A 13294-nucleotide genomic window follows, 5' to 3' on the forward strand; every position below is an offset into this window, starting at 1 on the left:
CGTTCGGGTTGCGAACACGATCCATGTGGGAGGCACGTTCGCAACCTGCAGCATTCGCAACCCGTGTCTGCGTGGGTCACGATTTGGTGCTTCTGCGCATGCGCAAAGCGCAATATAGCGCTTCTGTGCATGTGTGCGCACGGAAACCTGGAAGTAACCTGTTCCGGTACTTCTGGGTTCGGCACAGAGCGCAACCCGAAAGGACACAACCTGAAGCGGCTGTAACCCGAGGTATGACATAAAAAGATCACAGTATATAAAATAAAAAAATAAAAGCAATAACCCAATAATACCCCCCTCTTGGACACACCCACTTTTGGACACACACTCCATTGGCATGTGGCCCCCAAAACGTTGCCCAAGAGTGAATGTGGCCCTTGCCACCTAAAAGGGGGGGGTTTATCCACCCCTGCTCTATACTCTTTGGCATTCACGAGCCCAGCCACAAACTCAGCTGGGAGTTTCTATTTCTTCCCTGTGACATTTTCACATGTCTTTGCTCGCAGTTCTCTTCCGTTCCAGTTCCTCTTTTTAAAAAATAAAAAATAAACAAATCTCAAAATAGAAAATTAAATATATATTTAAACATATTTACTCTCTCAGGTGATGGACTGAGCCACGTCTTTTTCTCAAACATATGCACTCCGGTGTCCTTTTCCTCCCAGCGCACGAATCAAATGTATATTTTGATATGTTAAAACTGTCAAGAAAACTGAGTCACGACAGTCAGAGGAGGGATGAGACGTTTCAGAGCTTTGCGAAAGGGGCAGATCAGGTTGTTCCGTGTCAGGATAGGCAGATGGAGAGACAATGTGGTGTTACGGTTAGGGTGTTGGACTAGGACCTGAGAGACCATGGTTCGAATCCCTACTTAGCCATGAAGCTCATTGCATGACCTTGGGCCAGTCACTTCCTTTCAGCCTAACCTACCTCACAGGATTGTCGTTGGGGTTAAATGAGGGGGAGAACCATGAAGGCTACCTTGAGCTCCCTGGAGAAAAACGTGGGCTGAAAATGCAATAATAAATATCAAATTTCTCTGGCAATGAAATCATTCCTGGCCACTTCTTCGGGTGATAAAGCAGTATGTCGGGGTGGGGGCTCCAAAATATTCATTTCACCTCCGGAAGCTAAACTCACATTGGGCAGACCCTGGATGGGATTCTACACAGTTTCACTCCTTCTTATCTCATGGCCTCAGTCCAACCCCCCACCTCACCCCCATCTTTCTCCTTAGGTGGAGGAGGGGTGGAAAGAGAGAGAGATTCCATCCACAGAGAAAAGAAACTTAATTATTTCCTTCTCAGTGGTTCTCCCCATAATTGGTGTCTTTCATGTCAAGATGTTCTCAATTTGTATTATGGACTGTGCGTGTCTTTGCTGTATAAAAGAATTGTCAAGTGCAGAAATCTTAGTGTACATTAAATTACACTCAGCTTTTACTTATTAATTTCAATAGGTTATTTGCTTCCCCCCTCCTCTGCCTTCTACTGAAAACAGCTCCCTTCCTTTCTCCCCCTTTGTCCTTTCTGCTGTTCTCCCCATGCCAGAAAGCCTTCTTCTCAGAAGCACTCTGCACGTGTCTGCTGAGCCCTTTGTACGTGTGAGATGGGTGGCACTTTTGCAGGCGTGCTAGGGATGTCGTTGACCAAAGGCGAGCAGCCCCTGCTCTCTGGTGTCAGGTGTGATCACAGAATTGCAGCGTTGGATGTGACCCAAGGGGTCAGCTACTCCAACCCCCTACAATGGAGGAATCACAGCAGGTGAATGGCAAAAACCAGGTGCAAAGGCTGGCCTTTTATTTGCTGAGACAGGCAATGAAGCCTGATTTAGGCTGCATTCACACAGGAGTTTGTTCCATTCCCCTACCTGTTGATTTCTGCGTTGTATTTGAGCTTTCACTCAACGTAAAAGCCAACTCATGGAATATATTTAGCACTCATTTCCATGTTATTTGATTCCAGGAAAAAAAAAACCCTGTTTCCAGCCCCCTTAACCCGGAAAATTGCTGGTCAAAATTTGGGGGCGCTATACCAGAATACAGTTCTTTCCTGCTACTTTGGAGGGGATCATGGGAGAACAGAAGTAGATGATGATGATGATGATGATGATGTTGATGATGATTTATTTGTATCCTGCCCATCCGGCTGGGTTTCCCAGGAGTGGACAGGGTAGAGGATAAAGAGTAGAGGAATAAATTGTCAAGTGACATTTATTGTTGTATCACACCATGCCCAACTGGTGTGCGTGAAATTTAGCCCAACACAGTGATATGACAGCTAAAAAGCCGCAAAACAGGTACTGCGGGGTGAATGGAATGGTCAAAAACAGGGTAGAAGGTTTAGCATTATAATCAATTAACTCAATCTTCCCCCATGTCTGAAAAGCCTGAGAAGCTTTTGCAACATTCTGGGTGTGGCACATAGAATCATAGAATGGCAGAGTTGGAAGGGACAACGAGAACATAGCTGCCAAGTTATCCCTTTTTTACAGGGATTTTCCCTTATGCTGAATAGGCTTCCTCGCGAGAAAAGGGAAAACTTGGCAGCTATGCAACGAGAATCATCTAGTCCAGCCCCCTGCAATGCGGGAATCTTTCACCCAACGTGGGGCTCAAACCCATGGCCCTGAGATTAAAGAGTCTCCTGCTGAAATGGTCCAACGCTGGTCGGAACAAGATTTTCTGTGGCCAGGTGGTGATGCAAAGGCCATCTCTCCAACCCCACCCATGTGCATGTACACCGCAAACAGACACCACATTTCAAGAGTGAAAGGGATAAATTGTCACATATTTATTTTTACCCACCCCTGTCTCCAAGAAGGGCAAGGTGGTGTGCATAATTAAGGGTATAAAAAGGAACTCTATAGCAGGATGAGGCCAAAGGGGGCCCATCTCGATCAAGCAACCAGTTCTCACAGTGGCCACACAGAAGCCTATGGGATGCACCCCCCTTCCAATCTGTTTTGGGGTCTGATCTGTTCCTTCAGAGCAGCCCCCATCCAACCTCAGATGATCCAGAGTTGACCCAACCGAGATCTGAGCCTGGAACTGGTTTTGAATCCAAATGAAACATGTAGTCAGGAGTTGGGAATGATTATCCACCACTTGACAGCCCTAGGATGATCAGTGACCACCTCAACCTGCTCCAGCTAAACCCTGAAGTGACCCAAATCAAGTCAACTAAGTTCAGGATCCAGGATTCCTCTAGAACTGAGAGGAGATCTGAACTGGGGTCTTTCCTCCACCACTGCACCACACTGGATGTTGTGACATTACAATACAACATAGCCAGTCAGATGTAGAAAAATGTTCTTCTGTTCCACTTCTGACATTCAGGTTTGTAGGGTTTTTAAAACAAAAACAAAAAAACCAGAAGAACACAGGGAGTCGTAACTCTTAGTGATAAATGAATGTGCAAAAATCAATTCTTCTCATACCTCCCCCCCCCCCCTTGAAACTCTTTCATCCAGGTGACACTAGTCTTGGCTGCAATCCAGGAGATCTCTTGCAAGGCAGCAGGAGGGTCTTTTAGGCAGGTCTGCCCTCCAGAAGGTGAAGTACGGCATCCCTCTATGAGCACTTGAAAAATTATTTAGCACTGTAGCCTGGAGAGCTCAGTTGGTTAGAGTGTGACGCTGATAACACCAAGGTTGCAGGTTCAATTGCCATATGGGAGGGCTGCATATTCATGGATGATCCTCAGGGTCCCTTCCAAATGTGCAGTTCTATGATCCTGTGGTTTCTTTGGCATGTTGGTATGTGCAGGGTTTTGATCTTATCTTATAGCTGCAAGCTGGTCAAGGATAGTATATGTGCTATTCTTTCCAGTACTGTACATGTTTCTCCTGGGCTTCTTGATCAGGAAAAATCTCACGGAAAGAGTAACTTGATAATATGTTCTCATAGGCTTTAATTGGCCAAGGGACCTCCATCCGCATTCCAAGCAAAGGCTCATAGCTCAGTGATAGGACAGCTGCATTGTATGCAGAAGGCCCTGGGGTCAGTGCCCAGCATTTCCAGGTAGAACTAGGAATCTTCCTTGTCTGAAATCCTGCCGAGCCACTTCTGGTCAGTGTGAACAATGCTGAGCTAAATGGACCACCGGTTGGACTCTGTGTAAGCTAGGTTCCTTGGCTGGCACCTGTCTGTCTCGAGAGACAATGGAGTGTGCCTTCAGGGGTGAAGTCAAACCGCTCCATTAGCAGCATCGAAGTCATCTCCCTGAGACACGAGCCTGGCAGTTTGTATGACGGTCCTGGGCTGCCCAGATGACAAGACCCCCCCCCAGCATCTCTTAGTAATGTCCTCTTGGCCTCAACAATGTGGCCCAAAGGAGAGCAGAGCAAGACATTTGGCACCAGCTTGGCTGCAGGTGTTGCCCGAAGGAGGCGTACAAGGCGCCATCCAACCACCTTAGGGACTCTGCTGTGGAATTGTGTAGGGTTTCCTCTGCAGCCTCATCTTCTCGCAAAGATATCCCATAAGGCAGCAGAGGTTTAGGGTCAGAGTTTTCCTCGAAGGGCTCCCTTCCCAGGTGGACGAGCTCCACTTGCCCATCACTTCCCTCTACAGCACATGTAGAAACTGCCTTCTTGACTGTTGGAGCCACTCTTCGTTTCATCCCTTCAATCCGCTGGAGCCTGTCTTCACAGGCAGGTGAAGTCGGCAGGTTCTTATGTTCCTGTTTAATCCAGGCCTCTATGCAGAACTGTGAAAACTAGAATCTGACTTTACTTTTAGGGGAGGGGGCCACAGATAATTGGAAGACCATCTCCTTTGCATGCAGAAGGTCCCAGGTTTAGCCCCCCCCCAGCATCTCTTAGTAATGTCCTCTGTCTGAAACTTTAGAGAACGGCTGCCAGTCTGAGCCAGCTGGACCAATGGCAAAAGGCAGCTTCCTTTTTTAAAGGTGGGAGAGTCAGGAGGAACTTAGATGGTGACAGATTCTTCTGCCCAACTGCCAGCCAGCTATTCCTCTGCAGAGGAGCATGGCATTACAGACGGCCCCTTAACACATCCCTCCAGCCTCCTGACCTCTCCTTGTAGACTCGCCAGAATTAGATCCCTCTTGCTGGTCTCTGTCAGACGGTGAGATTAGAGCCATTTCTTTCTTTCCCTTGTTATTACCATCTTTAGTGGTGGTAGCGTTTTGGAAGGCATTTCATAACCACTATCTAGATTTATTCTAATTGCTCTGCAAACATATTTAGCATTTAGAAGCTATGAAAGTGGCTGACAAGTAGGTTAACATGATGGAGGGCTGAGCCGCTCTCACCATCGCTGTGTCTCAAGAGGGAGAACGTGCTCGGATGCAGTATGACTACAGTTCTAATCACACTTGCATTAAAAAATTGCAAGTGGCTTGACTCCTGGCTTGAGATCAGGGGTGGGAAGACTCCACGCTGGTGGGAATGATTCAGTGTTTTCCTGGAGCCCTGAGATGCATCAAGCAGAGCTAGAAGGATTGGGGGATTTGTGTTCAAGTCACTGTCCTTTCAAGCAACAACAAAATCCCACCATTCTTGTTATCGGCTTCCCTCCCCCCCCCAGTAGCATAACTTGGGGGAGGGGAGACGGTGTTTTGCTATTGCCTTGGTTTAATTGGATTGGATTGGAAGGTCAGCAGTTCAAATCTGCATAATGGGGTGAGTTCCCGTTGCTTTGTCCCAGCTCCTGCCAACCTAGCAGTTCGAAAGCATGCCAGTCCAAGTAGATAAATAGGTACTGCTGTGGTGGGAAGGTAAACGGTGTTCCTGTGCGTTCTGGCACTCGCCATGGTGTCCTGTTGCACCAGAAGTGGTGTAGTTACAGGTAGGTAGCCGTGTTGGTCTGAGTCGAAGCAAAATGAAAAAATTCCTTCAGTAGCACCTTAAAGACCAACTAAGTTTATATTTTGGTATGAGCTTTCGTGTGCATGCACACTTCTTCAGATACACTAGAAACAGAAGTGTCAGACCCTATATATATACAGAGGGTGGTGGGGGTGGGTGGGAATGGGAGATGGGCTGATGGGAGTGGTAAACCTGTAGATGGCTGTTAATGGCTGCTGGTGGCTGCAATTAGTCCTGGGCTGAGGTGCTAAAGAAAGCTTGATCATGCATAATGAGATAAGAATCCGATGTCTCTATTCATCCCAGGTGCTTCCATGGTTTTAAGCTTGGTAATGATTTCCAATTCAGCAACTTCCCTTTCCAGTCTGTTCCTGAAATTTCTCTGTAATAAAACAGCTGCTTTGAGATCTTGTATAGAAGTGGTTTAGTCATGCTGGCCACATGACCTGCAGAAAAACACTGGCTCCTTCGGCCTGAAAAGCGAGATGAGTGCTGTACCCCATAGTCACCTTTGACTGGACTTTACTGTCCAGAGGTCCTTTGCCTTTTTTTCCCTTTTTACCTAATACTTTGGAACCAGAAATATTACTGATCTGCTTCATATCACCCAGAGATTTCCCAGTGTATCCTGATTTACCTTCTTCCTACTGCTGTTCTAGAAGGCTTCATTCTTTGCTCTGCGATTTCCACTGAGAAAAAGTGGGGGATCCCAGTGATTATAGTGGGTGCTTGTCACTTGATGATAACAGCACTGAGTAAATAGTGTCACATTTGGATGGGTCATTATGGAGATAACGCCATAGATTAAATTCTGTACCTCCTCAAATGCTTTCTAATGGACTGAGTTCAGGCATTTGGCTGCAGATCTTCAAGTGTACAGAAATTAGTTATAGAAAAATAATCTGGTGTGGGCTAATGTGTAAACCAGCACTTTAGGGAACATCAAATCTGTTTTGGTGTGTCTCTGTTTTCTCATTTTCTCAATCCTAAATTCAGTTCTCCACCTGTCCACAGCAGTTTGCAATTTTTTTTAAAAAAAGATCTCGTTAAAAAAAATGCAAGCATTTTAGTGAAGATTTCTTCTAATGCATGCATTTTTTGGAAAGCAATTTTACCTAATATAATGCCTTTTGATGTTATTTCCAAAAAATGTGCATTTTAATGCACATTTTACCTTATAAATGCATTTTTGTACACTTGGTTGGAGAACTGTGTGGCAAAATTTGGAGAAATGTAGAAGCTGGCTGAGCAGAGGGTATGTAAGTCCCCCCCCCCAAAAAAAGGGGGCATTCTGGGAATGAGGTTGGAACCTGAAGACCCTCTTCTGTGACTCATTTGCAGCTCAACTGCTTAAGTCACCAGAGGGCTCCTAAATAATAGCAGAGGTTTTGCCAACGTCACAAAGTTCCAAACTTCTTATTGGAGTCAAAAACACTGGGAAGTGGGTAGAGAATGTGCCCCCCCATGGCCTCTCTATCAGGCCACGGGCCTTTTTGAGCCACACTTCTTAGTGGTCCAGCTTCACACCCTCCTTGAGAGATTTTTTTCCTAGCTGGAATATGTCATTGAACCCTGATAATGCCTGGCTGAAGGATAGAGTATGTGTAGAACCTAGTCAACTGTACGATGGTAACATTTACAGCTATTCCTCTGTCTGGTTCTGCCTCTGGCTCCATTGACCACTGACATGTGGTCCTCAGAAGCTAGCCAGAAGGGAATGAGGCCCTCAAACTTTTTTTTAAAAAGTTCCTTATTCCTGGAATAGAGATTCCTTCCTTCCTTCCTTCCTTCCTTCCTTCCTTCCTTCCTTCCTTCCTTTTTGAAATATATTTTTGATTCTCAGTAGCTTGAACTATGCAACAGAATCATAGAGACTCTGCCCCATGTTTATAGGAGGACATTGCAGATGGCAGAGATGGTTTCAACCCTGTTGAAATATCTTTCTGCAGCCCCTGCCCAAGCGGAGGTTGTTCTGAACTGTCAGCCTACGCAGGCAGCCCTTGGAAGCTGTTGCTAACGGTGCTCCTTTCTCTCTCCTTGTGTCTCCTCACAGATGAACAGACCGATCCAGGTGAAACCAGCGGACAGCGAGAGCCGAGGAGGTAGTTGCATTTTGTGTTTTCTTTTTCTTAGCCCCCAGCTCTGCACGTAATTGTTGTCTCAGGCTGCTCTCGGGCAACGCGCGGATCAATTAGTAACACAATCACTGCCAAAGCAAAATTCCCTCTGCAGCAAAGATGCTCTTTATTAAATCTCCTTCACTTCGCCTTCCTTTTGCTCATATTCAATTATTATTTGATTTTAAAAGGCAGGTAGGTGCCAACGATTGCTCAGGAAACAAATAACGGTCTTGTTAAGAAGTGAGCCCCTAGATGCTGATTTAACAAAGTTTAGCAGTCTTGACTGTAGCAATGATTGTCCGCAGGCAGCCCAACTCTCTAAGTCTGAGCTGCTATCTTGGTTGGTTAGGGCAGAAAGTTTTGTTCTTCTTCTGCCTCTCTGGCCTCCTTTTCCTTTGCTAAAGGGGGCCTCTCCACTTTGGAAGGAAGTGAAATTGGATATTGCCAAATGATGGTCAACTGGCCTGGCACCATTTAATCTTGTCCCTGTTGGTCCAGCCAAATGTTAATCGAGGTGTGATAAAATAATGGCCTACAGTCTCACTTGTAAGGAAGAGAACAGTGTTGTCAGAAGCAAAGGTGCATTGCACACTTTAATGTTTCATCGCTTGTGTGCAATCTAGGTGTCGTTAAAATCTTGGCTGCTACAAAATCCAGCTGCATCGTAACGGTGTTGTTGCAAGATGGCACCAGTTTTATTAGTGAGCATAATTGCTTACGAGGGGGGTCAGTTGATGTGGCAAGGTGTATTTTGGGACTCTGGAGAGAAGAGAAGTTGGACATGTCTGTTCTAGTGGGTTTGCTAGTCCAAAACAGCAGTTGCAACCTAGCAGATATGTCTTGGGATCCCATCCAGTTGGCAATTGGGACGTGTGAAATGCATTCACTTTTGGAGTTGTGGTCTGGAGTTGTGTAGCATGTGTATCCAAATGGAGATTCAACAAAATGTCAGCTACGTGTCGACAGGGGACTAAGTGTCACAACCTGTGATATAGTCAGCATTTCTCCAGGCTAGTTAATTGGTGCAAACTTATTTGCAATGTTGATTAAATCCTGGTAGGTGTTTTTGCCTCTGGAAGAGCTGGGCAGATGTTCCTCCACTGCCTCTGCACTGCCCCCACAACCCCATCTGGATGTGCAGGCACTTAGTGGCCCCCAAACTCCTTTGTTAACGTTGCGAGTACTCTCTCCTGCTCATGAACAGAAGCCTGGCAAAAGTGGCTTGATCTAACCTCGTGATGAAGAGGAAATACGTAATGGGGTGTGTGAGAGAAAAAGGATTTCTAGCCCCTGAACTTGAACTGTGCAAGCCTTTGCAATACATATATATATAGAGAGAGAGGGAGGGAGAGATAGTGAGTGAGTGAGAGAAGGCTGGGGGGGTGGGGGGTGGGGTGCGGAGACAGCCTGCTGTCTGTCAAATGGGATGCACCCAAAATAATAATCAGACCAGCCAATTTGCTGAGTGCTCCTTGAGGGTGTGTTGCCTACGAGCCGGCCAGCTTTACTGAGATTGCTAATAAGCACACAGGTCGTGCACAGTGTTCCAGAGAGAAACCCCCCACAATTTGCAAAAACTCTCTTAGCATTGCAATGGCCTCAGCTTTCGGGAAGGTGCTTTGGAAGGGTGCGAGCGCGTGAATCATTTATACCTGTCACACAACTCCCTGGTAGCCGCCCTCTTAGTATTTTAGCTAATTACCTCCCCCCTTGTTCACCCCGCTGCTGCCTTGTTTACTTGCTCATCCCGGCTTTTATTCTAATACGAGGCGCGAGTGTCAGGATTGGAATGGGAACCACGTCGTGCCGATTCCCAAAAGAGGAGCTGCTTCCGGGCTGGCAGAGCTGCTTGGAGGACACCTGGACTCAAGGGCAATGACGGGGAAACAGTTTGGACCAAAGGGAAGGGCTGGGTCTGAGAGGGGGCGGACAATAAAGCTTGGCTGGGTGCAAGCACGGCCATTAAAATGCCAGCAAGGCATGCCGAATGCTAAATAGGAAGATGAACATCATGAGTCCAGAGTGTGTGGTCAGATGCATCAGCAGGCAGCCCAAGACTAGATTGTCCTGTCCACACCGTGGTTCCTGGGGGTGAGGCTTATGTTTCTGACATGCCAAGCAAGGAGCGTGGGGAGCTGTCCAGGAGGTCAGCAACTGTGGTGTTCAGGATAGGCAGGGGAGCTGTCCAGCAAAGAGAGCTCAGCAGGACAAGGTGTTGTGTCAGTGGACGACAGAGCAAGTTTATAGGTGGCCCTGTTGCTTGCAGCGCAAAGTGGCTTGCAACCCAAAGCAGTTGGGCTGGTGTTGTGGGTCTGCCCTGCTAGCTTCCAAACAGCATCACCCTTGATGTTTACCTGGCAGGGAAGGGGCACCGTGGCAGCAAATTTGAGGCAGTGTTGGGTGCACCCCTACCTCCTTGCCATCTTGCTAGGCTAGAATTTGGGCTCTGCCCCAACAGGTAAGCCACTTCTGGACCCAACCCTCCCTGGACCATCAAAGGGGTCCTGGTCTTGGACCACATGTTCCTCCTCGTGAGTAGGGCTCTGGGACCAGAGTCCTTGTGGTTCCAGACTAACACTCTGCCTTTTGTTCTGTGTTGTGGACCGCCCTGAGTTCTACGGATGAAGGGCAGCGTACAAATCTACATACAAAAAAATGCAAAAATTCAACACAGCTTTGTTAGTTTGTTTTGTTGCTATTTTGTTAAAGTTGTTAATATTGTTTTATAGATATGAATGCTGTTTTACTTTGTAATCCTATAACATGAGTTTTGGTGTAACTGTGATGTTTAGCTTATTTTTTAGATTTTTGTTAATGGTGTTACATAGATTGTAATTGTTTTATTTGGGATTTGAGATTGTTTTACTGATGATTTGTTAAGTATTCTATACGATTTATGCTATATTCGTGATGTTCCATTATGGATCATTTTTATATTTTGTTTGTAAGCCACTTGGGGATTTATTTGAATAATAAGCGGCATAGCAATATAATAATAATAATAATAATAATAATAATAATAATAATAATATCCTTTTTATTAGCTTATTATTACAACACAAACAGAAACAATGAAGACTTAAAAAAAATACAGATACAAAACAAATAATAAGCGTATATCCACATTTCAATTCTTATTCTTTTCTAATTGACTTCCTTCGTCCTCCACACGGGTTTAATTCCATATTTGGTAAACTTTTTCTTTCTCATTTCCTTTTTCCTACTTTTTCCAATATTTTATACTTTTACACCATATTTTGTTTTGCAAAAAATTACTCAAAGCAAGTCCAGGTACTGATTTTAGGACACTGCTTTTTTAGATAATCTCTATATTTCCCCCATTCTTTTTGGAATTTTTTGTTTAGATCAGGGGTAGTCAACCTTTTTATATCTACCGCCCACTAATGCATCTTTCTTGATGGTAAAATTTCCTTACCGCCCACCAGTGCTGCAATAACATGTGTCCTACTGCCCACCTGGAATCCTGAAACGCCCACTAGTGGGCGGTAGGGAGCAGGTTGACTACCCTTGGTTTAGATTGTCCCCTAATTGCATCCATCATTTTGGCCAATTCAAGGTAATCAAATAATTTATCTTTCCACTCTCTCTCTCTTTGGTACTATCTCTTTTTTCCAATTTGTTTGCAATTAAGATTCTTGCTGCCAATGTTGAATTCAGGAATATTCTCTTATTTTCACTCGCAATTTCGGAGTCTAATATGCCCGGCAGAAAAGCTTCTGTTTTGTTTGTTTTGGGGTGTTTTTTTTTAAATAAAGGTTTGTTTAAATATTTTCTTCATGAATAAGAAATAATTTCCAATGTGCTGGGGAAGCTCTTCCCAGATGATGGTCTCAAGAAGGTGATATTCAATGCTAGTCCCCGAAACCCCAGAGAGTCTCTGCCAAACAGTGGAGACAGTACTGTGCTAGACAGACCAATGGCCGGACTTGGTATAAGGCATCTTCTGGTGCTCCTCTGCTTAATACCCTTCTGTGTGACCAAAAGTCCCCAGCTTGAAGTTCGCGCTCTTCATGCAATACCATCTCCTCCAGCTCCAGGGAACAGCGTAGGGTTTCATGCCAGGTCATAGCATCCTGGAGAGAACAAGTTGCTGATTTTACAGCTAGGTCACTGGGAAATCTTCCTAGACTACAGCTTAGAGTCTACCTAATGAAAGAGCATCTTGTTTTGTTGTCTGTAACTAATGGGCAACTGAACCACGAAATCCCTTCTGCTTACAAGGCTCCCCTGGGCAACCCATATTTTTTAAAAAAGGAAGGGAGTTTTTTGTTGTTGTTTTCCCCCAAAACAGCAACACTTTCTTATTGTGTCAATTATTTAGGCTTTTATTATCATTTAGGAAGGCATTTAGGAAGACGCACATTCTACATGCACACCATCAGGGTCCCTGACAGTACCTTGTAGAGCAGCATAAGCTGAAAGGCAGGTCTCAGCCCTAAGGAAATTACCATCTCAGATTTGATAAAGAGAGGCCACATTCATGGCTTCCCCCCAAAGAATTCTGGGAGCTGTAGTTCATTTATGGTGCTGAGAGTTCTTAGGCAGCCCCTAGGCTACAATTCCCAGGGTTCCCTGTGAAGAGGGATTGATAGTTAAACCACACCAATAATTTAAACTCTTGTGAAGGGAGTTTCATGGCAAGATAGTATATTTTGAGAGAGCCAATGTGACGTAGTGCTTAGTGTGTTGAACTAGGACCCGGAGGACCAGGGTTCAAATCCCCACATGGCCATGAAGCTCCCTGGGCGAGACCTTTGGAACCAGTCGCTCACCCTCAGCCTAAACTACATCAGAGGGTTCTTGTGGGTATTAAATAAGGAGGGGTGTGTTCATGTATACCACCTTGAGCTCTATGAAAAAAGGTGGGATATAAATGCAATAAGTAAATATATAAATAGGCATGTAAATTAGCTGTGGTTCCTGTACTGCAGGGGGTTGGACTAGATGACCCTTGGGTACCTTGACTCTACCATTCTATGATTTTATGACATTAATTATGTAAATTAATACCACAATACCTCAAGGACCACCTCTTTCCATATGAACCTACCCGGACCCTGAGATCATCTTCTGAGGCCCTTCTTCCTGTGCCCCCTCCTTGAAAGGTCCGGAGGGTGCCAAAGCTAGAACAGGGCCTTCTCTGCAGTGGCTCCCTGTCTGCCAAATGCTCTCCCCAGTGAAGTTCACCTGGTGCCTTCATTACACACTTTTAGGCGCCAGGCAAAAACGTTCCTTTTTAACCAGGCCTTTAGGTGATCTGATTTACATCCTATAGCCTTTTAAAATGTGGGGTTTGGGGGGGGGGGGTTATTGGGTTGTTG

At 45.4% G+C, this 13294-nt stretch overlaps 1 protein-coding gene across 2 annotated transcripts in view; it reads left to right on the forward strand.

Moving 5' to 3' along the window:
• Positions 1 to 13294, forward strand: part of CELF4 (CUGBP Elav-like family member 4) — a 701688-nt gene that overhangs the window by 429657 nt on the left and 258737 nt on the right. For both annotated transcript variants that reach the window (XM_060280393.1, XM_060280394.1), the window contains exon 3: positions 7886 to 7934. In XM_060280393.1, coding sequence (XP_060136376.1) covers positions 7886 to 7934 — 49 coding nt within the window. The remainder of the gene's footprint in view (positions 1 to 7885; positions 7935 to 13294) is intronic.

This window comes from Zootoca vivipara, chromosome 11 (assembly GCF_963506605.1).
Source record: "Zootoca vivipara chromosome 11, rZooViv1.1, whole genome shotgun sequence".
In the NCBI taxonomy this organism is placed as follows: Eukaryota; Metazoa; Chordata; class Lepidosauria; order Squamata; family Lacertidae; genus Zootoca; species Zootoca vivipara.